This window comes from Petaurus breviceps, unplaced genomic scaffold (genome assembly GCF_028583685.1).
Source record: "Petaurus breviceps papuanus isolate PSGF00001 unplaced genomic scaffold, PetGlider_PUasm1.0 90919, whole genome shotgun sequence".
NCBI lineage: Eukaryota > Metazoa > Chordata > Mammalia > Diprotodontia > Petauridae > Petaurus > Petaurus breviceps.
Window position 1 is genome coordinate 30774287 of NW_027187378.1, and position 27320 is coordinate 30801606.

General features: G+C 38.6%; 1 protein-coding gene across 1 annotated transcript in view; it reads right to left on the bottom strand.

The window, feature by feature from the left end:
• XPO7 (exportin 7) overlaps window positions 1-27320 on the bottom strand; it is a 41531-nt gene that overhangs the window by 3103 nt on the left and 11108 nt on the right. Inside the window, exons 8-26 of the mRNA XM_069075727.1 lie at window positions 26980-27053; window positions 25721-25840; window positions 24282-24428; window positions 19661-19833; window positions 17786-17979; window positions 17309-17414; window positions 15458-15593; window positions 14923-14996; window positions 13760-13840; window positions 10163-10226; window positions 9573-9681; window positions 8961-9067; window positions 6948-7036; window positions 6038-6145; window positions 5001-5083; window positions 4110-4324; window positions 2666-2804; window positions 1356-1516; window positions 485-583 (exon numbers count right to left, since the gene is read on the bottom strand). Coding sequence (XP_068931828.1) covers window positions 485-583; window positions 1356-1516; window positions 2666-2804; window positions 4110-4324; window positions 5001-5083; window positions 6038-6145; window positions 6948-7036; window positions 8961-9067; window positions 9573-9681; window positions 10163-10226; window positions 13760-13840; window positions 14923-14996; window positions 15458-15593; window positions 17309-17414; window positions 17786-17979; window positions 19661-19833; window positions 24282-24428; window positions 25721-25840; window positions 26980-27053 — 2279 coding nt within the window. The remainder of the gene's footprint in view (window positions 1-484; window positions 584-1355; window positions 1517-2665; window positions 2805-4109; window positions 4325-5000; window positions 5084-6037; window positions 6146-6947; window positions 7037-8960; window positions 9068-9572; window positions 9682-10162; window positions 10227-13759; window positions 13841-14922; window positions 14997-15457; window positions 15594-17308; window positions 17415-17785; window positions 17980-19660; window positions 19834-24281; window positions 24429-25720; window positions 25841-26979; window positions 27054-27320) is intronic.

Below are 27320 nucleotides of genomic sequence, written 5' to 3' on the forward strand. Positions count from 1 at the left end.
TGGATGAGAAAAAAAAAAATAGAAAGCTTTATTTCAGTATAATTGGGTTCTTTTCTAATTTTATGTATTTAAAAACATTCCCACAGACTACAAGATGTGTCCATATCACAAAAAAAGGTTAAAAGTTCTATGATTTGGATCATGCCCTTATCATTCAATTTGTAGCATTTCAAGAGGTGGAAATGGAGGAATGAACCATTCTAGGCACAGGAAACAATATGAGCACAGGTGAGGTAAAGTGCCAAGTGTGTATGAGAACTTGCTGGAGCCCAGACTTTTATGTGGTAAGTAATAAGCCAAATGAAAGCTTTAAACACATTAGTAGTAGCAGATTTGTGCAAAAGATCAACCTGGCAGTGTTCTAGAGGCAGGAATCAGGCTGCCAGTGATCCAGGAAAGGTCCTGCTCTCTGTATCTCTCTTTGCATTTTGGGTAGTTTCTGTACAGTAGCTTCCCATAGAGTTCTAAAACCATGGTGTCTTACCTTTTCATTAAGTAATATCAAACCAAGGAGAGGTCGGGACATGGACCACTGGTTCCGACAGTCCTCGAAAATGATAATATTCAGCACCGTTGACAGCATCTAGAAGTAAGAACCAAGAATCTAAAGAGATGTCCTTCGACTGTTGTGTGGTTGATAAAAGAGCAGCCTGTGAACTTATTCAGGAGCTATAAAGTAGCCTGGCTACAAGCTATTGGACAGTTGAACATGGTGAAGGCAAATGGAACTTTTCTGGTTTCCATGAATTTATTTTTGGTAGGTGGAATTTGATTGTATTACCAAGCTCTAAATGTCCTTATTTCTAACACCTCCCTCTAAAAAGAAAATTTCATCTTCATTATACCATTTCTGGAGGCATCATCTCTACTAATGGAACAGAAATTAGCTCACTTAGTTAGAACATCATGATTATGAGGACAAAGTACTGAATTTGATCTATGGGGGCCTGTTATTTTCATAGTCTTAGAAGATCATATGTATCCTTATCCCTGACCAGTCATCTTGAAAATTTATTTGTGAAGCATAAAGAGATCAGATCAAACTGGATGAATCAAGGTTAGTTTATTTCTACTACTCTTTAAACTTTACACCTATGTCCTACCCCAGGCTAATGAATGTTGGGGGTAGGGAGTGGGGCAATCTTTGTAAAAAGACAAGATAAACATGCATGGAAGGTAGATTTGAATACCAGAAATTGTGACCCTATCCATATGACAATTATTTTGTTAAAATGATACTGACTTATCTCACAATTAGGAGTGTTAGAGGGGTGTCAAACATTTTGTGTAGACCCTCCCGGAAGTAGCTCTCCTGATAGAATTCAATTCCCTGGCTTCACCCTAAAGTTACTTACCTGTTGGATCATCTCTGGATGCTGCTGCATAATGTGCAGGAAACGGTCACTTTCCTGGGTCAGAGGTGTGGTTCTCTTCTTAGTGCTACGTGATAGCTGCTTGAAGAGGTATGTCACGATGTGATCCAGGCAGGAGCAGCAGCCTGTGCATACCATGGTGTCTGGGAGGGCCAAGAGAGGAGAGGAATGGAGCTGAGATGCTACTGACTCAAATCCTAGGGTAGAGAGGCTACTTGTGCTTAACATCTGACAGCGGGTAGTGATTTATGGCAAGATTAGAAACTATAGTTGTTTTTACCACGACAACAGTTCCCGTTTAAATTCTTGTTCCCATATAATAGGACAAAGTTCCTAAAGTTGAGTCAAAAAAGGTACAGAATTGCATAAAATTCTTAAATCATGAATGAATCACTGGCATATTACTACTCCAGTCTAGTTAAGTCACCAATCCAAGATATCTCTATCTGAAATGAAAAAGTATTACAAAGCAGATTTAAAGCAATGGAGTTTCCTGTACAAATTTATGCAGTAATAATACTGCCACCTGTTTACCTTGGTGTTCGTTCATATAGGTAACCTAAAATTACCTCTAACAAAGAAAGGACAGACTATTTTAGCCATTTTATATAAGAGGAGAACATAGCACAGCTCCATTAGTCAGGGAAGGAGTCACTGGTCGAGAATCAGTAGCTTCTCTATGATACTATCCAGTTCTCAAGATTAAACAAAAATTGGTTGAAGGCCAAGGAAAATACTTAACTATCCTCTATAGACAGATTAAAAATTAAACTGAATCAGGTATCAGTGTGAGACAGGATAAATGAGAGAATAGGAATGGGGACCTCAAAATACCATACAACCCTTTTGGAATGAATATATGCCCTACAAGCTTCGCACATGGTAGGAGTTCATTAGATATTAAAGGAATTTTGAATTGAATTCCATTCCAATTTGTATTTTATTCAAATAAATTCATGGCAAAAAATGCTTGAAGACCACTAAATGATAGCCCAAGTCAATATTACAAAGGGTGAAGGTTCAAGTTTTTTGGATACAAAGTATTGTTATTATACTAGCATATTCTGCTTTGGTAGATATCTATATCTATCTATCTAAACAGAGAATACAGGATTGATCCTTCAAACATTCAGTTCTTTGCTCCATCTCCATGAAACCTTGTACTTCAGAAATTTAAGTGTTATGATGGTGTTCCACTTCAAGAGGGGTTACTAAATGCTTCATTCTACCACCATACAAGATGAGCTTTGAATGAAGATTATGTGCACTGTTGTTGAGACCCCAGGTATTACCTAGTGCAGTGAGTCCTTCAGAAATGGAAGAAAGAATATACATGATAACATGGGGTTCCAGGCTGGCAATAAAGTTCATATGGTCCTGGGTAAGGACTTCCAGTAATGAATAATATGACTGACTGAGCTTGGGGTAATCCTGTGGGCAAAAAGATAAATAAAAGTCAGTTGAGGGCAATGAGCAACTTCAATAAAGTTGCAGAATACAAGAATCATCAATTCTTCCGTATGAATAAATTTCAGGATAAAAAGTCAGAAAAAATACGGTTTAAAACTGTATTATAAAACATCAATCATCAAAACTACTTGGTTTCAATAATTATAATCATAATTATCATAATTCTCCCATATGGGTTAAGTAGTTTGGCAGAAAAAAATAGGCACAGACTAAGATTTAACAACATATAACACAATACATCAATCACACAAATACTGAGTTAAGTGCCCTAACTGGTTTAAGTCATTAAAAAATAATAGGAGAACAAAACTGTAGTTAGGGGGTAAAGTCACAACCAAATGAAGGAGAAATAATCACAAAAATATAAATTTCTTATTATATAAGAAGCTGCCAAATAGGAAACCATTTCTGCATCAAACACTTCTGATAAAACCCAATGTAGTCTAAGATATACAGGTAAATGACATAGCTATACAAGATTAAGAGCTACTTCCTAAAAGATTTAGAGTGTGACCTTGGGCAAGTCACTTAACCCCAATTGCATTACCCTCCCCCCTCAAAAAAAAAAAAGATTTAGAGTGTAAAGGTTATGAACAGATTGCAAAGGAATAAATGTAAATTATCAATAGCTATATGAAAAAAACTTTCAAATCACTACTAATTAGAGAATTGTGAATAAAAACAAACCCAAAACCTCAAACATAGGTTTCATCTCACCGCTATTAAAAATTGCAAAGGCAGTAAAAGACAAATAGCTACCACTGGAAAGGCACTGCAGAGATGGGTACACTAAAATACTGTTGATGGAGCTATTAATTCCACCTTCTAAAAATCATTCTGAAATACGTTTTAAAAAGTACTAAACTGCTTATATTCTTAAGTCCAAGGATCTACTGGGCATATTCCCCAAGAATGTAAATACAAGATGGGCAGCCTATCTTGTACTTTGTAGTGGCATTCTTTGTAGTAGGAAAAACCTGGAAACAAAATGGGTTTCCATTGACTAGGGAATGGCTGAACAAACTGTGGTGTTGAATGTTGTGGACTGGGATTGGATTGTAAGCAATGAGAATTGAGAGAAACATTAATTAATATAAGAGAGTTCTGGGGTGAGGAAAATTTACTGATACTTAAACTGTGGTATAAAGAACACAATGCATAATTAACTTATATGAATAAAAATGAAAACAGTTAATCCTACTCTAGATGAAGAAAAGTTGAAAGAAAGTGAAGGCCTAGCCCCTACCAGTATAATTTAGGCCTTACCAGGAGGTCACTATGTGGGATAGAGAGGAGCAGCTTGATGAAGGTCTGTAGAGCATTGTCCAATGCATCATCTCCATAGAGACGGAAGACCCCAAAGTTGACATAACTTCCACTGAGTGCAGCCTTTAACATGGAAAAGCAGATGGAGATGCCCTTGAGCTTCAGCGCATAGACCTGATCCTTTGGGACTTCTCCTAGTGTCAGGATGCGATTTCCTGAGTCCACAAACACAAAAAACATATGTAAAACACAGAATACCTGACATTTAAGTCCCTAGCTTGGCCACTCCAAAGGAAGTCATGGAAACCAAGAGAAGAACTTTAACAAAGCCTGAACATCTTTATCCAAAATGAAAATCGGATGGATCTAAAAATAATGATTAAGCTAAGGCTATATTGCTGAATTAAGTAAGCAAGATTCTTCTCTCTTTTCTATATTTGACTGGGTGGTACATTTCTTTATCCTTGGTCTACATATTGAAAGAAAATCAGTTTCTAGCCACATAGACATTAAACTTATGACTGTGAATGAGCTACAGTTCTGGTTCAGATATCTTTGCAAGTCCACTACACCTTTCTATTCTTGGAATTCCTCCAATCATTAGGAACCAAAACTGCTAAGCCACTTTGTACCTTCTTTTTCTTATTCGGAATGCTGGACAATTCTTATATGCCCCTTTTTGTTGCCTTTGCCCCAAGGCATTATGTAAGAAAAGTTCCTTACAGCCAGTCCTATTCATCTGTGTCATCTAGAATTACCCTGCACATAGCAAACACTTCAGAAATATTTAGTTAATTGAATTAGATAAATCCCTGGGAATGTCTATAGAGTGGCAGGCATTAGTCAAACGATAATCCTGCTTAGAAGGCAAAGTTGCTCCACTGTACCTACCATATGTAGTTATCATTTTGCTGGTTTCCCGAAAGAGTAAGATACCATTTGGGGAGGAGACATCAAACTGAAGTCGTTGGGACCTGAGCAGAGAATATGGGAGATTGTTGAATCAAATGTGGTGCTAGAGAGGTCAATGTAACTTTAAGAAGTCCTGCTACTCCTCACCCTTCCACCCTCCAAACTTTATCCTATTCTGTCTTGGTGCTTTGAAAAAGCTTTTTATTGGGCTTCCTGACTTATTGTTTTTCATGCATCAGGACATATACAGCAGGCCAGAAAATCAGGGCTTAAAAGTTTAATGAGCTCAATGGCATGGAACTAGGTATGCTACTTGTATGCTGAAGGACATGACATTAGATGTTTTGCCTTTCACTTAAATTTTAAAATTTAAAAGACAAGGAGAAGGAAACAAAAAAAAATTCTTTAGTCTCTGATAGTCATTCAATAGCACCTTTTAAAGACACAATTTCATTCATTGTGGTTTCTGTGGCAAGTGGTGGTAGGGGTTGTCCTGAGACCATTGTTCAAGGTCAAAAAGCAAGTCAAAGCCTAAGCCAAAGTTAAAAATCAGAGTCCCTAACTCTGCTCACTACACAATATTCTTTTTTTCTGCTCTATACCACAGTGAAAGACCTTCTGACTCAAATAAATATCAAAACAGACTATATCCTCTGTTTATGGATTGCCTGTTATCTCATAGATACTTGGTAGTTAATAATTAAATCCTCTTGTTTTCTGTTCGACCAAACCTCTATTCCTGAACTAAGGTTTCTTGATCTTCTTTTGGTAAAAGCCTGTCCTAAGTGTTCTAATTAGGACACTTTAACTGGTGGAGATTTTTATGTGTTTGCTGATGTCTCTACCAGGATGAATGTTGTGTGTGATTAGGTATATTTTTTAGTATATGGGTGAAGGGGTAGGAAATAATAGGTTAGCTTTTCAGAGAGTGAATCCCAAAGTACCAAGTCTGCCTGGGGCATCAGAAGAAACAATTTACCTTGAAATTTCCTCTATGACTCTCCTTTCAAGCTTACCTGTTATGTACCAATTCAGCCATCAGTTTGAGCACAGGTGTAGTACAGGCTGGGTCATGGTACCAAAGTTCAATTGCTCTCTGAAGGATTGGCATGTAAGATGGGTACCTGTAAGTAGTAAGCTAAGGAAGCCCCCTTTGGGCACTATTCCAAAAGGCCCCAGGTTTAAAATTATTTTCTGAGCATCTGCCAAAGAAAAAGGAAGGGTCCAACAACAAATATCTCCAGACTCAAGTTTCTCTGGTTTGTGGAAAATAAATCAGTACAGCAAAATTTTTCTAGGGGTTCTCTATTCTCTTAAAATAAGGGGTTGTCTCAGATTAAAAGACAACTAATTTACAAAATATATTGTTAATTTACATAGTTTTTTCCCCCAAAGAGCTCAAAGTTCTTAAATTCTCACTTATCTGCGTATCACTTCAGTGAGATGACTAAGAGAGCCAGCTACTCTCTTGATCAAGTTTAGGTGCCTTAATTTCATCAAATAAATTATTTGTTCACAATTGGAAGTAAAGCCAGAAATAGAACTCAGGCTAATCACCAGTTGGATGTTTCCATTAAATTGTCTTACATATCTTTTCTTAGTAACTTGTAACTTCTATCTACAGTGAAATTTGTGTGGAAATGTGTCAAGGTGAGCCCGTTGAGGTGGACATGCACTTATGCTTCTTGACTCTGACAGAAGCCTGAATGGCTTCTTTACCCATCCTCTAACCTAACTGACCATATTAACACTACCAAACTACCTACTCTTCAACAGAACATATATAATATGCTTCCTGTGAATATAGGAAAATTCCTCACCACCCCTCATTACTGACACATAAAGCCTACCCCAATTCTACCCTGTGGAAGAAATAGCCTCTAGTCAATTCTCACTGTAGACCAATTCCCTCCTGTGTCAGGATACATCCATTCAAACAACATCATGAAGCTGGTCTTCGCATTGAAGGCAAAAGCTATTCCCCTCAGATCTCTCACTAGGCCCACTAGAGTTCGCTGTAGCAAAAGACAGAGGTATGATTATTATTTTTAGTAAAGATAAAACCAATGGGGATTTAACTTTTCCAGAGTCAAATTCTCTCTCTTTACTATAAAAACTTTTCTTTCCCCCCATTTTCATCCATGTGTCAGAATAAGGGAGTCATCTAGCTTTAGGGAACTCATTTGCATCTGTGTATATGCTAAGGAAATGGGGTAATTCCCCACTTCCAAAAGAGTTTAAATGAATTATTTTAACTGAAAATACAAGTTTTAAGAATACAAATGACTGTGCCAAGTGTGAAAATGGGAGAGTTAAACGATCAATTCAATACAAGGGTAGACAAGCTATACTTTCCAAAACCTGGTTGCTTTCCTAACTATATAATGGCACAAAACACTGTTACATAATGGCACTGTTGGCATCAGGAGTCATTCCATACCACACGGAACAGTTAGATGTGTATCAGAGTATTTTTAAGCTCATGTGTTTGAACGCAAGACAGGATGAGGTGTTATCTCTGACCATATTCAGCATTTACATAATTAAAGACTATATGAGATGGAAGGAATCCTTTAATCCAAGCCTCTCATCTTCTAGATGAGGAAACTGAGACTCAAAGAGAAGGAATGACTTGCTCAAGGCTCCTCAATTATTAAATTAATGACAGTAGTGGAGCTAATCAAGTCTCCAGATTAGTTCATAGTCTAGTGCTCCTCTATACTGTACTATTTTTAGGTCTATCAGGGGGCCTGGAAGCCCTTATCAAAATATTCTAAGAAACCTTGCAGATCACCAATGAGTCTAGAATGAATTTTGCCCTTGGGGCAGGATGACTCAACCAAAAAAAAACGTCCCACAGGTGGATCTGGCTCTCAAAGCTTAGCTTTAAGGAAATAATGGGTAGGAGGCAAGGCTACTCCTGAGCTTATGCCAAAGGTCCAAATTAATAGTTAAGAAGTGGTCAATGTGAAAGATTGAAAAGATAAAAGAGCCACCAGGTAGTTTTGAGACCCCTTTGTAGGAAAGGAGTAGGTAACAGTAGTGATTAGGCCACTTCTTTTCTAGTATTTCTAGCTCTGGTGAGCTGTTCTATCAGCCAGGGCTACAGCAGCAAGATCTTTATTTCATTAACATTACCTTAACAAAATTTTTAATATTGTGGCATATTGTTACCTTAAATAATAATACAATGGATTAGCATTCAGTACCAAGCAGGGCTCAGTCCATACCTCAAAAGATAAAGTGCATACAGTATGGAGAGGATCACAGAACTGATACTGACATGACTTGCCTGCTACTACAGATGATTAAAATAAAATGGCTTTGTGAATATGAAGAAAAAGATACCAGAGAATGCCTGATATATCTTTTTCCTTGACCATAGCTTACTGTCACACATGCTTAGCCCTGGTACATGTAATATCAAAAACAATAACAGTAATATAAGCTCACATCTATATAGTGCTTCAAAGGTTGACAAAGCACTTTCCTTACAATAACCTTCCCATTTTACATAGAGGGAAACTGAGGCTCAGAGAGACAGTAGATTTGCCAAAAGTTACATTGTCAGAGCTGGAATTTGAAACCAGGTCTTCTAAAACCAGTTGAAACTATAGAATCTTTAAAGTGGTAGGGTCCTAGTATTTAAACCGGGGTGCGGAGGTTCTTCTGGCTAAGTGACAAGGTGGGTAAGTAGTAAAAATAATAAGGAAGAACGAAGAGATGACAATTCTCTAAGGTTACAAGAAGTAAGGTCTAAGATGAATTTTGCCATCATTCATATACAGTAGCTATGGGTGATCATGGGAAAACCCTAGGTCACAGATTACAAACTAATGGATACATGACAGAAGACCTCTAATTGTCTGCAGTGATACCTAAAGTAGTCCCTTCCAAGGAAGACCTTCAAATCCAACTAATAACTGGGAGAAGACTCACCTTCGCTTCCTGTTCATTGAAAGTATTAGTGCTAAACATCTGGGCAACAGCTTCAAATGCTGCTGTGAGAGGCAACATGAACTGCTCATATTGATCCTCATCCTCCCCTAGAAGTGAAGAAAAACCCCAAAGTGTCAGCCACCTGCCAACAATTCAATCTTGTACTGTCATGAACACATAAAAACCAGGCCGGGGAGGGAGAACTTAGCAGCCCAAGGCTATCTTTAGAAGTACCCTTTACCTATAAGTAGGATACTCCTATAGGATTTGGTGCCAATTAAAGAAGGAAAAGTCTATGTGAAATATAAAGGGAAAAGCTGCCAGACCTTACTTGCAAGCCTCCTAGCCTCCCTACAAATAAAAGACTTTTAAAAATCATTGCTCATCAGAAGAAAATTTCAAGGATATATGTTTATCTTTCAGTTACATGGAGCTATTTTAGCATTTCAAATTTCCTTCCTCCTCTGGCTAAATGATTTTGCCATTTCAGGAAGCTCTTTCTTTTAAATTAGTGTGGCTAGAAAACACCTCACAAATTCAGTGCTTCCTATGTCCAGAACACAATATAAAACAATGCGTTATTTAAGGAACCCCTAGGATTAACTGTAGTACCTAAATCCACCATGAGGAGGCGCCCAAGTGCCGTGTAGAATGTAGTTCGACACCGCATGTCTGTCAGGTTGGACTGATTGTTAATACCCAAAAATGAAAAGTGCTCGCTCTATTAAAGAAAAGGAACAAATCAAATAGATGAGTTGCATGAGTTAAGACAGTTTACAAGCCAAGAGCCTTGGAATCTGTGAGACCTTTGCAGCTGATAGCCACCTGAACATTTTTATGAAGTTGGTGGTTGTTACTTTTTGCTACTTGCAGCTAATTTATCGGCATAGTGTGAACACCAGAAAGAGATTTTGGAGTGCTTAGACTGACCACTGTTGAGGAGCAGTACTACACAGCTGCCTTCTACCGTGGCGATGGCAATGACATTAATCTCTATGCCCCCAGCATATCATGGGTGATTAATAAATGCTTGGTGAGGGATTACACGCACCTTTTAAAAATTCTTTATAATTTGGGAATGTAAATTAGGAACTACTATTGCTGCAGTATAGCATCAAGTAACTCCACTCTGAAGGTGACTTCAGCGTGCATGTAGGGTCTGTAGGGCAGACAGATCTGGTCCAAGGAAAGAAGATACTCACCGTGTGATTGTTCAGCATAAACTGTACTGCACTAAGCTTCACCAATTTCCTCACACTACTGTACGTAGAGACGAGAGGGAGAAGAGTCAAGGAAACAGTAAGTGGAGGTAGGGTAAAGAAACTGGATAAATGAAGTCCTATATCTAAAATATCTTCTGACTGTATCACTGTACTGTGAGAGAAAAATTCAAGGCTGCCCGGTCCACATATATTTAAACTTTACTGGCCAAGGGTAGAATGCTGATAAGACTCACTGTCAGGATTTTAGGGGGCAGAGTCAAGATGGCAGAGTACACGCAGGCTTCTACCTTCCCCAATCCATGTAAAAGGGGACTCTGAACAAACTTTGGAGCTGTAGAACCCACAAAATGACACAAGAGAAGCTAACCTCCCGGCAGGAACCAGCCAGTGCAGAGCTCTGGGAGCCAAGCCCAGGCCCGTGTGAGCCGGGGGTTTTAGCCCCAGGGCAGAACTGACCAGCCACTGGCTAGAGGGACTCCAGGTCACCAGCAGCTGTGGCCATCTCTAGAATTATCAACACACAGATGCGAAGGACAAAGTGAGAGGTCAGTGCAGTCTGGACTTTGGGACCCAGTAGTTGGGAGTACATTGGGCTTTTGCCCCCAGGGTGAGAAGCCTCTGAGGAGCCGCAGCTGTGCAGCCAGTGCCACGTGGCAGCTTCAGATCCTGGCCTGCAGAGTGTAGGGGGACCAAGCACCAGTCTCAGGGGTAATCGCTCTTGCTTTTACCTGCTTGGATCTGGATTGCCGTCTAGGGTGGAGGTCCTGGGGTGTGTGTCCAGCTTGCCAGAGCGTGTGGAGGCCTCAGAGAGGGCACCCAATTAATACCTCCGGCAGCTGAGAAAACCCCAGAGTTTGGTACAAAGCTCCCCTGTCTGGTAGCAGAGTTCTACTGTGACAAAAAGTCCAAAAGTCAGGTAACTGAGAGGAAGGAAACATGACGAAGCAAAGGAAACAAAGCAAACAGAAGATTCCAACATGAGACTCCTATTTTGGGGACAAAAAGGAGCAAAGCATGGAACAGGTGGAAGACAGTGAAATCAGAACTCCTGCACCAAAAGCTTCAAAGGAAAATACGAGTTAGCCATAGGACCTTAAGAAGGAGATAAGAGAAGTGGAGGAAAAATTGGGAAGAGAAATGAGAACAATGCAAGAAAATTACAAAATGAGTCAGCCTGACTGAGGAAAATCATACCTTAAAAAATAGACTAACTCAAATGGCAAAAGAGGCTCAAAGAGGCAAGGAGAAGAATGCCTTAAAAAAGCCAAATTTGCCAGATGGAAAAAGAATCTCAAAAGCTCAATGAGGAGAATCACTGCTTCAGAATTAGATTGGAGCAAATGGAAGCTAATGACTTTATGAGAAATCAAGATGCTGTTAAACAGATTCAAACAAATGAAAGAATAGAAGGCAATATGAAATTTCTCATTGGAAAAACCACTGACCTGGAAAATAGATCCAGGAGAGATAATTTAAAAATTATTGGACTACCTGAAAGCCATGATCAAAGAAAGAACCTAGAAATCATCCTCCAAGAAATTCTCAAGGAAAATTACCCTGATGTTTTAGAACCAGAGGGCAAAATAGAGGTTGAAAGAATCCACCGATCACCTCCTGAAAAAGATACCAAAAAGAAAACTCCTAGGAATAATATAGCCAGGTTCCAAAATTTCCGGATCAAGGAGAATATTACAAGCAGCCAGGAAGAAACAATTTGAATATTGTGGAAACAAGCAGGATAACCCAGGATCTGGCAGCTTCTACACTGAGGGATCGAAAGGACTTGGAAAATGATATTCATGAGGTCAAAGGAGCTGGGATTAAAACCAAGAATCACCTACCCAGCAAAACCGAGTATCATGTTTCGGGGAAAATATGGTCATTCAGTGGAATAGAGAACTTCCAAACATTCTTGATGAAAAAACCAAAGTTGAATTGAAAATTTGACATTCAGATACAAGAAGCAAGAGAAGGTAAACAGGGAAAAGAAATCATAAGGAACTTATCAAAGTTCCTACATGGAAAAACAATAATTGTGACTGATGAAACTTTTCTCAGTATGAAAATAGTTGAAGGGAATAGAAATATATATATGACGGTATATGGGCATATGAATACATATGTGAATGTGTGTGTGTGTATATATATATATATATATATATGTGTACAGGTATACATAGAGGGCACAGGACCAATTTAATAGGAAGGGATGATACTTAAAAGGTGAAATTAAGAGGTGAGAGAGAAATATAATGAGAAGAGATGGTGAGAGACAGAATGGGGTAAACTATCTCATATAGAAGAGGCAAGGGAAAATGGTTACACAATGGAGGGGAAGAATAGATAGGAAGGCAAAAGGGAATGGGTCAGCCTTATTCTCATTGAATTTGACTTGGGGAGGGAATGAAATACACACTAAATAGGGTATCTTACCCTATAGGAGAATAGGGGGGAAGATGGAAGGGAGGGCAGGCTGGGGGGAGGGAAGTTGGAAGCACCCACTTTTGAAAACGGAAGGGATCAAAGCAGAGAATAGAACAAGTGGGAGGTGGGATAAGAGGGAGGAAAATATAGTCAGTCTTTTACAATATATCTACTATGTTAATGTTTTGCATCAGCTACACATGTACAACCTATACTGAACTGCTTATCTTCCCAGTAAGGGTGGGTGACAAGGGAGGAAAGGAATGAATCTGGAATTCAAAGTTTTAAAATCAAATGTTTAAAAAAAAAAAAAAAATATATATATATATATACACTATTATTAATACTACTTTACATGTAATTGAGAAATAAGATATACAGGCACTGGGGCATAGAGATGATCCACCATGCCCTACTGGAAAAGTAGAAAGGGGTATGGGAGAAAATATGATGGAGCGCAGATTGGAGGAGGGGATATCCTGTGGGACTGCTATTTTGGTGTCGTGGGTAGGGGAAAAACGGGGAGAAAATCTGTAACTCAAAATCTGGTGTAAATGAATGATGTAAATCACAAGTTAACAAAGCATTTGAAAAATGAAGAAAAAAAAAGACTGTCAGATTTTTCTAGGGAGGAAAAGCAAGGCTTTCTTTTTTTCAAGAAAACTGATTGATGCAAAACAAGCCTTAAAAGTTGTAATAGTCAGTTGTGTGATCTTGGGCAAGTCATTTAACCCCAATTGCCCTGCCCTCCTCCCTCCAAAAAAAAAAAAAGTTGTAATAGTCTTAAATCTAAGAGGTCTGGACAACTTGTTTTCTATCTTTCCTGCAGAGATACCTATCTAGGATTCTGCCAATGAATTGAAAGGGCAACCTAGGGAAGACCATTGCCATGGAAATACACACTAAAATTCCAAGAAATGGCAGGAAGAAATCTACAGTAAATAGTTTGTTATCATTCCCTTTCTGTGAGGTGGAATTTTCTTCTGTTTGGCTATTATCTTTTGCCGCTACAAAAATAAGAATTATTTGAGTTTGCATTAAACCTTACCTAGGACCAAATGAGTGATGGCCACAATTTATAACTGTGAGGCATGCTGCTGTTTGTGTTGTGTGCACAGGCTTGGGGTATAGAGACATGAATAAAAAGGATATCCGATGGAGAGGTCATTGAGAAGCTGTAGTGTCTTAGAGGTGATCGGTTCACAGCGGCCCCAGTACTTCAAGTTGGTGATGCTAAGAACAAAACAAAACACAAAACACAAACCTTCTGACTTTCTTTGTTGCCTAGAGGGTCAGGAGTTAGGGGAAAATTATCCATCAAAAGTCCCTTCCAACAATTCACAGACATCACAACCACAAAATATGGGTATAAAAATCACTGTACTTACATTTGTTGACTAGAAAATTATCCTTCAGATAATCTTCTCTACTTGGTTCCAAAGCTATACTGGCCCATACCCAGGCCCTTGGAATTCTGGGGCACTCCAGGGCTGATTTCTGCAGCAAGGGTAAGAGATTTCTGCGGCAGTGATAACATGCAGACGTATGCAATTCTACACCTGCACCATCCACTGTCAGTTGCAGAATTCTAGTAACCCTTGCTTCTGGACTCCTGATTGGGAGAGTCCTTTAGACCCACTTTGTTTGGTTTAATTTTATGTGAACCAGCACAAGGGTTTGAGTGTGGTCTGGGGAGGGGAGAAGTGGAAGAAGGCAAAATGCCATCCTGCACACAGCCCTGGGTGTGATATTTGGCTCCTGGTGTGTGCTTTAAGAAATAGCTCCTAGAAGGGAGAAATGCCACCAAAGGGCACAAAAGTAAGGTTGTCTTTTCAATCTCAAGAAAATGGCCAATGAAGTTTCATTTCAGGGTTGGTCTGATAAAAAGAATTAGATTTCAGAGAATGAGGCCCATTTTGAGGTGAGTCTTAACTGGTTGAAAATCAGCAAGTGTGAATCCCCTGGTAAGGGCTTTCCCAGCAGCACTGTAATAGGTAAGATGATAAACACTGACTGGGTATGTGCCCATTTTAGTAATGACAGTGACAGGATTTTCACTTGTGTCCCTAAGGCCAAAGTGAGAGTCTATAGTGGATGAAATTAAATTTCCTTCTGGGCAACCCTGGAATGCTCTGGGGCCGGGCCACATCTCTAAACACAATCTGTCACACACTCAAGATACATGACATTTTGACGCAAAACGATCAAGGCTGAAAGACCAAAGCACTGGCAGCACATTGCCAGGATCACAAATTAACTGTCAAAACAGAAGTGCATTGGCCTGACTCCTGCTGTCAGCAAGCTCCAACACTTACATTTTTCCTATGAAGACGCTCAGGACCATGGTCTCATCATTTAAACCCAAGACTTCTGAGAGTCGGCGATACAGCTGGATGTTACAGAGAATGAGAGAAGAAAAGGGCAGTGGGGAAAGAGGAGTCAAAATATTCATATGCATTCACCAACACTTTCTTTTAGAAAGGAGGGGGCAAGGGGATAGTTGAAACATCTCACCTGCTGAAAGGGTAAGCCAGATTTTTTGCACTGGCACACTAAAATGTCCTACCCAATCTGACAATGCCTGAATGTGGCCTGCTCAAACCTTCCTCTTTGTCACCCAGATATATACAAATACCCATACTGGGGGGGAGGGGGGGGCGCGCGGCGGCAGCTTGTCGAGCATATCTATTTCGACAGAAGCTGGAGAATACTGGGTAGACTTTCAGAATTCAGAAACCTTAGAGATGAAGTCTGCTCTCAGTCTGGGACCTAGTCTTAAGGAATTCACTAGCCCCCCCTAAACTGGGAGTCCCAAAGGGAAAAGGTGTACTAGTGAGGAGTGGTTGTTACCTTGGAGGATTTCTGCACCTGGTCCCCAATGTAGATCTTACGGAACTGTTCAAAGAAGCTCAGCATGGCTAGTTCTAGCTTCTCATTCCCTGCCTGGGCCAAGCGAGAGTCTGTCAGGTTCATGAGCTGGAGTACCCTAAAGGTAGAGAAGCAATGATTTTCTCAATAGCAGGAAATCCTGGATGTTCTAGGAGACCTAATCTACTCTGAAATACCTTAGATTATTTGCCACTCTTAAAAGGAATAGTTTTCAGATTTTGGGCTCTGTTGAGAGAAGTAAATTCTCCATTGATGTCCTACAAGTAGGTACTTTAATCCAGGAATGAATAAGCAGCTAGATGGTACCTCCAATTATTTAAGAGGTAGCATGGTATTGTGAATATGAACTGGCCTAGAAATCGAGAAAACTAAGTTCAAGGTTTATGTGACACACATTGATTGTGTGAACCTGGGCAAAGTCACTTCAACTCCAAGTTCCAGGACAACTTCCTTAAGAAGAGAAGTTGCCAATTAGGACTGGTAGAGGGTTTCCTCATTTCAAATTCCCTCTACCAATGAAGTCATGGGTGTGAACAAAAATAGAAACACTTAATATTTCTTAAAACAAACTCTTAAGCAGAACACTATAGTATAATAAATAGGGAAAAGGCAACGGCTAACACTTAAAGACACTTGAGTTCTATCAAATCAGCTATTTCTGCCACTCAGCAGCTCTCTGATCTTAGGCTAAGACCCTTTCCCTTTGTGGGTCTCATTTTCCTTCTCTAAAAATGAGGTGAGTGTACTGAATTATCTTTAAGGTTTCTTCTTCCAACTCTAAATTTTCATGTATGTGCATCCCTTGAATTTGGCTACAGAATCATAAAGATATCAGATTTCCAATCTTACTTACCTACACAAATTCCCTTCCCTAATTTCCAAAAGTGTCACAAGATGATGAAATTGAACTGATCACACTTATGAAGCTGAAGGTAAAATAAAAGGGCACATGAAAACAAGTTGTGGCTAGAGAGGGAGAAGGAAGTAGGATTTCTAGAAGGTGCCCCTAAACTACAAAGTGAACCTTCAAGTGTAGTGTTTGATGAGCCTGTGTTGAGAGACCAAATAATTCTAAAATACCATGCTGGAATTTCTCTCCAGTGAAACCAATGTTTAGGAATGTCCAAGATGTTCAAGTCTTGATTTTATTACAAGTTTCAGAGTCACTAATACAGTGACATTTCTGCCTCAGTCCAGTGGAGAAGTCATTTTAAAATGCTTGCCAGTAGTTATTTGTAAAATGAGAATCGCAGTGAAATGGACTCACTAGAAATCTTGTAAGCAGGAAATCATATGGCCTGTTTGGATTTATGGCCATAGATCAATAGACAAATAGCCCAATGATCTTAATTCTAGAGGCACTCATAGAAGAGTGAAAATCTCTTTGAAGTATTTCCTTTTACCATTTTATGTCAATTCAATCACAGGCCCACATATCATCAACTCTGCCCAACATTTTCTGGTGCCCTTAAATACTCTAGAAGCCAGTCTCCATTTTGGCATCTCTAATACTATATTTATAGATCCCTGGTTCAACTATTTCAAATGTTTTTCTTATGACTATATATATTCCACAAACTGTAGTTGGGACTCTTATTTACATCTGAACTCTACTCTACATCTACATCTACTACTGCTGCTGCTGCTGCTGCTACTACTACTACTACGACGATGTTCTTTTTACAAGCAATCTGCTTCACTAGCTCATTTTCAGGGAATAAGGAAGAAAGCTATAGCATTAAGCAGGTTATCACAGTAGCCTTACAACTCAGAAGAGAAGCTGCTTAAGTTGGAGTTTAGAGAAACACTTACCGACAGACCAGTTCCCCATCCATAGCATCTTGTTCATCTGTGCTTGCAAATGAAACACGGCCACCAATCACTGCACCAATAATGTAAACCAGCCACGTTAGCCGTCCTGTAATGGAAAGAAGCAGTGTTAACATCACTCTTCCTTTCAGTGACCAAGGTCAAAAAGAGATTTCCCACCATACACTTTCTTTTGGCTACTTTGTGACACTGAACTGACTTTGGGAACCAGTGTTTTTTCCAGCAACAGTAATATTTTACGGACTATAAAAGCCTTGCTTTTAGTCAAATGATATTTGAAATTTCTCTAGAGTTTATGTTACACTTAACTAAAAATATTTCCTCTGGTGTAGAGATGTAATTGATTAAAAAAGACCCTTTTGAAGAGAAAAGAAATGCAGTATTAGAGTCCTGACTGCATGCTCAATCCAATCAAAGGCCATGTAGCCAATTTTGGAAGATCCTGCTTGAAGCACTCACCCTCTTGCACTGCGATATCCATCGGGCTTGCACTGGCACTCTGGAGCAGTTCCTGGTATGACTGGGCTGACTGGTCAAACAGTTGGACAAGGAGTGCACATGTTTTCTCATATTCGCAGCGACCAATTGTAGACAGTTGATCCAACTGCTGTTGGACCAGGCCTGTATCATCCAGTGGGTCTTCCAGACCATCTCTGTACTCAGTTAAGAAGGAAGATAGCCCAGATAATGTCAATCCTCTACCTGCAGCCATATTCCCCACCACTCTGAGGTCCTAATCATTAAAAAACCATTTCTGTTTAGAAAAGTGGGGAGAGGACAAATAGTCTTTGCTCTGGAAACAGGCTCACTTAGTGCAGTACTTATCTTTGTTTTCTGCATCACTAAAATCTCCCTAGGTATATCCCTCTATTTTCCTTACACTCTTTCCACATAATTTTTTAAAGAAAAAAGGGGGGAGAGAAATCCCTCTCTCTACTACTGCTGCTGCTGCTGCTGCTACTACTACTACGACGATGTTCTTTTTACAAGCAATCTGCTTCACTAGCTCATTTTCAGGGAATAAGGAAGAAAGCTATAGCATTAAGCAGGTTAAAAAAGTTGGAAAACATACTGAATACTCCACAACCATGGACCTCTTCCCTCTGCGAAGGAGTGAGGTAGGCCATTTTCTCTTATTTCTCATCTCTGAAGCCATGTGTTATAAATATAATTAAGTGCTTGACTTTACTCTTGCCTACCCTAATCTTTTGAGAGTGGGTTATTCCATTCCATCTTAAGTTTCCCCTTCTATAAAAATGAGGAGACAGGACTAGACAATCTTTAAGGTCTTTTCAGCTCTAAGATTCTGTGCCTAGGACTCTGATGACTACTGGAGTATGAGACTTTTGGACTTCAGTCACAAAAAACCCTGACTTACTGGTTCCTACCTTAATCCCTTGATTCTAACTCTTGGCTTGTGAAAGATTTCAATACACTTGTCCAACCCTAACCCCATATCTAACCACCAAGTACTGCTGCTGCCTGTATCCTATCAAAGGAGAGAATATTTGTGAAAGTGCTTAGCACACAGCCTGGCAAATAGTAGGCACTTCATAAATGTGTGTTTCTTTCCCTCTCTCATCACCAACACCAAGACCACAGCTATGTAACAATTAATCATATTTGGACCTGAACAAGCTAAGAGACTGAAAACAGAAAATCAAAAGGTTAAGTCTTAAGAGTTCAAGAGAACTCTACTTAGTAGCAATCAATGAAAGTAAATGCAATAGGAAGGTTCTCCCAGATGAAGAACCATTTCATTTTATAAAATGTCATTCGGATGGGGTCTGAATCTGCTTCAACCATAGCCAAGCTTAATCCCCTTACTCCAGTGAAATGTCCAGAAAGACAGGGTCCATGTATTCATGTAATAAGTGACCAGCTGCTTAGCATTCTGATGTTTTTCAGTGATCCTGGAGTTAGAAGTGATATAAGAGCTTGTGAGGAAATAAAGCTCTTAATATTGTGCATAATGTGTTTTTTATATCATCTTTACTCTACAAATGTTTCTCTCATGTAAAAAGAAAATTTGTAGATTCTGTTGATGTCTTTTATATTACAAGAAAATACTATGCCTAGTGAAAAAGTGGAAAATTTTAGTAGGAAAAAATTTAGTAGGTTAATGAAGAAGAATAAATAACCCTTCTCTCAAAATGCATGATGTCACATGCTATTTGAGTTCCATTTTTTTCTTTAAACAAAGGAAAAATAAGCCTTTAGTTGTATCAGCCATAGTTATGACTCAAGCAAATTTGATTTAGTGACACAGCAGGATTAAAGTAAAAGAAATATAAGGATGTGGATAGGATAATTAGGATGATCCGGCTCCCTTACCTTAGGATGATATGCACAGACTCCAAGCGTGATGTGATGTAGGCTTTGGTGACTTCAGGGGTATAGGTTTCCAGCATGTGGGGCTCTGTGGCTTTGACATAGGGTACAGAGGCAGCCAGTCGCTGCCACAGACTCAGGAGATAATGCACGCTATTTGGGGCAAATTCCCAGTGCTAAGGAGAATCAAAAGGTGGAGGGATTATTTTTACTTTTTTGAATAATACAGATGGGCCACATGCTACTTACTACAACAAAGTAGATATAGGTTTTGGGTGTTTTGAAGGCTGCCTTTCCCCAACCTTTCCTCTCTGTGTAGCACATAGTTTGATAATTCCCTTCATTTTAACAAAAAGGCATTGTGTTGGGAAATACACAGTGTTGGGGATACAAAGATGAAAACAGCACAATTTTTGCCTTCAAAAAAGCTCATAATCAACATAATAGGGAGTATGAGTACTTTTAGAATGCTCAACAATGGCAACAGTTTTTCTATAGCTCTGTTCCTCTCACTCTCTCAGATGAGAACTTCTGAGAGGGTTAGGAGATCATCTTAGTGTTCCCCAAGGTCCCACAATCTTGTGGGATTTAATTATTATCTCTATACTAATGATTTTCAAATCTTTGTATCAGACCTAACCTCTCTCCTCACCTCTACTCTCAAATCTCCAACTGCTCATTAAACATCTTGAACTGAATGTTCCAGACATGTTAAACTTGACAAGTCCAAAACTGAACTCGTTACTGTTTCCTTCCAATCCTCCCCCATTCCTACCTTCTCTCTCACTGTTTAGGGTACCACCATTCTCTCAGTCAAGTCTCCAAATTTAGGTGTCATTTTCAACTACTCACTCTTTAACATTACATATCCAGTCAACTGTCAAGTCCTGTCATTTATATCTTCTCTCAACATCTCTTACATATGTCCCTTTCTCTCCTCTGACACTACCAGAACCATGGCACAAGCCCTTATCATCTTGCACTTGTAATGCTGACATAGCCTGCTGGTTGGTCTATTTTTCCTAAGTCTCTCCCTACTCTAGTCCATTTTCTACTCTGCTATCAAAGAGATCTTCCTAAAATTTAGGTTTGATTTTATCACTGTTATAATCAATTTCAATGGCTCCTTGTTACCCCCAGGAACACATATAAAATCTGGCTTGTCTTTTAAAGCCCTTCATAACCTGACCCTTTCCTACCTTTCCAGTCTTCTTATACCTTACTCCTTTCTATGAACCAGTGACATTGGCCTCCATGGTGTTCCTTGAACAAGATACTCCATTCCAATTTATTTTGTATATATCTTGTTTGCCTGTAGTTATCTTCATGTGTCTAGCTTATTAGACTGTGAATTCCTTGAAGGAAGGGGTTATTTTGATTTCTTTGTATCCTCAGTGCTTGGTACAGTGCCTAGTACATAGGAGGTGCTTAATAAATACTGTTTGACTAATCTGGCTGTGGCAATCTGATTAAACTAGAATCTCCTCTATTTAAACCCTCTAGTTCTAATTTTGATGTCTTGGGGATATGAGGGAATCCTATCTTAAATGGTTCAAAAGATAATTTTTATGCTTTCTTTCTATTCATATCACCTAACCACCCTACTGTTAAGCAAACTAGTCGGATAAAAATAAAACTGACCTAGGTTGCTATATATTTATTACACGAAAACCTTGGAGCAAAGCTGGTTTTATCTGTTAAGACCTTTATATTTTTTAAGTTTCTTTGCTAGTTACATACTTCATAGCTGAAAGGAAAACTTTCACTAAAATATAACTGAACCCAGGAGTAACCTTGTGCCACCAACTATTAAATATCAAATATTGGGGCGGCCAGGTAGCACAGCGAGTAAGAGCACTGGCTCCAGTATTGGGATGACCTGGGGATCGAATCCGGGCTCAGATACTTAGTACCACACCCAGAAATAACTGGCCATGTAACCTTGAGCAAGTTACTTAACCCCAACTGCTTAAAAAATATGTAATAAATAAATAAATATCAAATATTAAAAACTGGGACGACTAGGTGGCACAGTGAATAGAGCACTGGCCCTGGAGACAGGAGGACCTGAGTTCAAATCCAGATTCAGACACTTAATACTTACTAGCCGTGTGACCTTGGGCAAGTCACTTACCCCCAATTGCCCTGCCTCCCCCCTGCAAAACAAAAAAAAAATTTTTTTAAAACCAATCCAAAATTAATTTGAGGAAAAGGAGGGAGAAGGTGGCACTTAAAGTTATATAGTTCTATATATTTTGTCAGTCTTTATAACGAAAGCAATACAGCATATTGCAGAATAAAGCACCTGAAGATGAAAGAAAATATAACACCTAGGTGAGGTTCCCTTTGTTCAATTCTCCATGGACTAGGTGTAGTAGCACTTCCAAAGGAGTGAAAATAAAACTGAAAATGAAGTATGGATAAGGGTCCCAGTTCAAAGTTATTAACCACCATAAATATTTTTTTGATTAAAAGGTCACTAATAGGTAATTTAACTGGTAAGTACTTAGAAAATAAATGAAAGATACTACTCCTTTTCAGTACCTCCTTAAAAGAGATTCAGTCCTCCTTCCACCCTGATTTAAATTGCTATACTGTGCATTTGATTATGTGAGGTATGATACTGGTAAAATGACATAGTAGCTAGGGCTCTTTTAGAAAAGGCATTACTTAGCCTAAGTCCTTATTTAAAAGAAGACTTCTTTTGTTAGTAATATCTCCCCATGCTGTACACACCACCTCCACTTAAGAGAATCTTTAAAAAAAAAATTTTTTTTTTTAAGCAATCAGGGTTAAGTAACTTGCTCAAGGTTACACGGCCAGTTATTTCTGGGTGTGGTGCTGAGTATCTGAGCCCGGGATTTGATCTCCAGGTCATCCTGACACTGGAGCTGGTGCTCTTACTCGCTGTGCTACCTGGCCGTGCCAAGAGAATCTTCTTAACTAACAACTATGTCCTGATAAAAACCATTATATTACTTCAAGTTAATTTATCAGTATTATTACATATATGCATATATTATGACTAAATGTTTTTCTCTGTGAACATAAAATGAACTTACAACTTTAAGTGCTTTCCCTCCCCATTATATATCTTTGAGGAAAACACTGTTCAAAATGGAAGCAAAATTAGATAAATTAAAGGTTCAACAGTGTTAAAAGCAAGAAAAAGCATTTCTTATTCAAATAAATTTTTTTTAACAGACAGGAAAGGTATAATAAAAATGAGCATTTATTGATGTAAAGTAAAAAAGGCTGATACAGGAAGTCTCTATAAGGAAAGGAACAATAAGATAACAGCTCTCATTTTCACCTAGGTCAGACTTGACTAGAGAATACAATGGAATAAAAATTCTTGTTTTTAGTTAATGAAAGGTACTTCCTTGTTTACCTATTTGAGTTTTATTTTTTGGCATTTTACTTGAAAACAAATGCCCACATATGGCCATGCTGCTAACTCAAGCATTGACTGACAGCACTTAGCTTCTTGCCCCCTCTAACTGGAAGGCTAGAGGGCAGAGTATCAAACTCCACTGAGTGCCTTCCTTCATAGAGGACAGAAACTGGGCTTTCTGATTCACTACATTCTGCTACATGGTCTCAACTCCATACAAGACAATTCTAACCCTCTTTCCTGTGTTGTCTACCCCCATTAGACTGTAAGCACCTTGAGGGCAGGAACTGTCTTTCTTTTTATTAACTATATCCCCAGAGTTTAGCACCATGCCTGACATACAGCAGGTGTTTAATAAATGTTTACTGGATTAGATGGGCTAGAAAGATTTTATGAAATCCAGTTTCTCACACAATATTTTTAGAGACCATTCTTTTTTGCTGTTTGAAGGGGGAAGGCAGGGCAATTGGGATTAAGTGACTTGCCCAAGGTCACACAGCTAGTTGGGTTTTTTGTTTTTTTTTTGTTTTTTTTTTTTTTAAGCAATCAGGGTTAAGTAACTTGCTCAAGGTTACACGGCCATTTATTTCTGGGTGTGGTGCCAAGTATCTAAGCCCAGATTTGATCCCCAGGTCATCCCGACACTGGGGCCGGTGCTCTTACTCACTGTGCTACCTGGCCGCCCCCACACGGCTAGTTTTGTGTTAAGTGTCTGAGGCTGGACTTGAACTCAGGTCCTCCAGACTCCAGGCCCAGTGCTCTATTCACTGCGCCACCTAGCTGCCCCAGAGACCATTCTTTAAATTGTTTTAATACCCATGAAGCTAGCTCTACATTATTGTTTAGTAAGGAATAATATGGTCAAAATTTAGTTATCTTCAACCACTTACTTCACAACATTCTACACCCTCCCTCCACCCAATAAACTGAATCTGAGTGTCTGTTCCATTTTCTCTGTTCATTCTCTAGAAATACCTACAGAAAATGAAGCATAAGTTAAATTAAAAGGCTAAAATAACCACCAAAGTGGATTATCAGGCCCTGAAAAGCAAATTGGTTGAAGCTTCCAAATCAATTACAGTTGTGAGGGGAAGTTCATCATACCCCTGGGTTGATTAGAGATTTTGGGTGGGTACAAAAATGGGAACTGTTTCTACAAAGGTAAAATCAATCAGCAGAAGAAGAAAGAACATTGTAGACAAGGAGAAAGGAAAGGAATCCAGAGCAAACCTGTAAGCTTGTCACTGTGAAGTTGGCTATTAACCGGATAACCTCAGGGTAGTTTTCCACCTTTACCAATTCTCCCAGTTGGTAGTTACTTTTCAATCTGGCCAGAAGCCTGCAAAACTCATGGTAATTGTTTGGGTCTGACAAACTCTGAAGGGAGGAGAGAAGGAAAAAAAAGAAAGTCTGAGTGCCATGTACTCCAACTCCTAATTTACAGAGTAAATGTGTGGGGTTCTTGGGCAGGGGGGAGACACGGACAATGGGGAGGAGGAAGGGGAGGGGTAGAAAGTGATAAAGGATGTTTAATTCCCGAGATGAATCTTTATTCAGAACATCTTATATTTATATAGTGTAAATTTTTTTGGAGGACTTTCACATCAATTATCTCAAGCAAAAACCACCTTCAGATATACAAAAGGCAGCTTTTACTAATTCCATTTTGCAGATGAGGAAAAACTGATTCACTTAAATTGAGGTTAGGAGGCTTGTGTAAAGTTATAATGATTACCAATGATATACTTGGGATAGAGGACCATTTCCCTGGGTCACAAAAATTAATTTACAAGACCTTTCAAGGGAAGTACTAAGCACAGCAAACAGGTATAAAGTTACTAGAATGTTTCATTAACAAGACAATGGGCAGGGTTTGGTATTTTAGGTTGAAACCTTTATCTCCTTTCAGCATAGTACTATTTAAAGTAGATTAGGACTGGAGAAAAAGCATATGTGAAAGCAAACAAAAATAACAATACTAATAAAGGAGCATGGCACAGTGGAAATGGGGCTGGTTGTACTTGGAATTACGAGAGAAGGGGGTTGAAATTCCACTTGATTTGTGTGGGTCAATTAATCTTTCTAAGTCTTAGTTTCCTCATCTGTAAAATAAGGTTAATGAAATCAGTTAATATTTACCACACAGGGTAGAGCAAAAAGGATTAAATGAGATGTTTGTAAGGAGTTCTTCAAATCCAAAGGCACTTTATAAAGTCACCTATATTACAAGATTATATATATGAGATCATTATTAATAGCCTCAAATTTTGGCTAAAACGGTTCCTTCCTTTAAAATCTAGCACTATAATGATTTACCACGATAATCAGTTATCCATTCCCTCTTTAAGTTCCTCATATCACACAGAGTAAGAGAACTCAAGCATATGTATGCTTGGAAGCAAACATACTTGAGCAGGTGTCAAACATACAACCTGGCTCTGAGTGCATCCTGAACCAGAAGAAAATGTAATTGGGAATTATGTAACAAAATAAATAAAAACACAATAAAATAAAGATGTTAATTTGTGTGGTTTTTTTTTAAGCCAATATGCAGCCCACCAGGAGTCTTATATATGGTTTAGTGGCTCCATTTCTAAGTTTGACACCACTGCACTGGAGAATTTAAGATTCATTCTTTTCTACTCTACTGCCAAATGTGGCACTCTTACCTGTGGATTTTCCAGTATTCGCTTAACACCATCAACGAGATGAGAAAGAAACTTTGCCCTTTCTGCATTATTAAACAGGGACCTGCGGACTGAAGCAATTTGTACTAAACAGGATAGGACCTAAAAACAGAAAGGGAAAGAAATTAATTGGAAAAAAAAAAAAGAAAAATAGTACAACTGGTTATTTTACCCAAATACTTTCAACTAAAGAAATGTTCCTCATTTCTTGTAATGGCATCTGTTTTATACCTCATTGAGCTCTCCAATTTTAATGGTATAAAAAGATCAAGGAGGGTATAACTCAGGGCATGTGGGCAGTTTTATTATGAGGTAGGAACATTAAAACCAAGCTGATCATAGCTGCTAATTAGATGTACTGTTCTCTGCCCAATTTAATCGTTCCTCTCTTGTTCTTGCCAAAATATATATTTAATACTTTAAAACTCTAAGCAATTAATATCTTAATTGCTTTAGATTTCTACTTAATGGCCTATGTTTTTCTTTTTAGTAAATGTTTTTGTACTTCATCAACCTTAGCTAAGTTGCAGTGTAAAGAAATGTCCATAACAAAGCACATTAATTTCTACCTGCACTGAATTAACATTTCTGCTACAGGAATAGCTTTTTAGAAACCTGGAAAACCATTAAGGTATCTAGAAACCTTAGTTCCATTGTAAAAACAATGAAAAACAGTAGATATATCATTATGTAGCTATGAAATTCTTCTCCTTTTGCTATTTGGTGTGCATGTATATGAACAAATAAAACTTTAGAACTTAAAGGAGTCTGTCCAGTTTAAGGACTGTTCTAAGGACAGCATGTTCCCATATAGTAAGTATCTTGGGTAGGTATCCAAATTTGACCTCACACTACACCTTTCATTTATTATTTCTATAATTTATGCCTGAAGGAATTAAGTCTGATTTTTAATAGTACGACTAAATAAGATGAGGTACTTTCCTTCATGGCAATCTGAGGTACAGACTAAACTCACATTTAATAATGGTACTTAAAAAAAACAACCGAACCATCTTCAATGTCTGGTTGACAGAAAAATATTTTAAAATACTAATTCAGATTTAATTGGCCTAAAGAAAGCTTACTCAAATCTTTCTAACAAACACATGTTCTCAATAGGTTTATCCCTGGTGTAACTATACCATTTTGAAGCAAACACCTTGAAAGACAGTTGAATAAGGTTCACTCACTCATTGATGCTGAAGATACCTTTATTTTTAGGGATTGTTGTCCTGACTTACCAGAGGTGAAAATGAAGGAGGAATGGAATGATACAGGTCAAAAAACAGCTGCAGGGTGGAAGAATCTAAGAATGCTGAAACAAATAGAAAAAAGCATTTTACTAAGTATGCTTATATCACTGTTTGTTGGAATACTTCTGGCAATATGTTCAAGTAAATATGCCCTTACGCTTACTCAAGATACTAAAAAAAAGTTCGAGGGCAAAAATGTTTGCTCCCAGTTCTCTTTATCGCTATAAAGCTAAATTAAACTTCTCAGATCCCTTAAAAAATTGATTTATGCCATTGATAGCATAGAACAAAGGAGCATTAAGGGATCTATGAAAATTATGCTGAAGAGA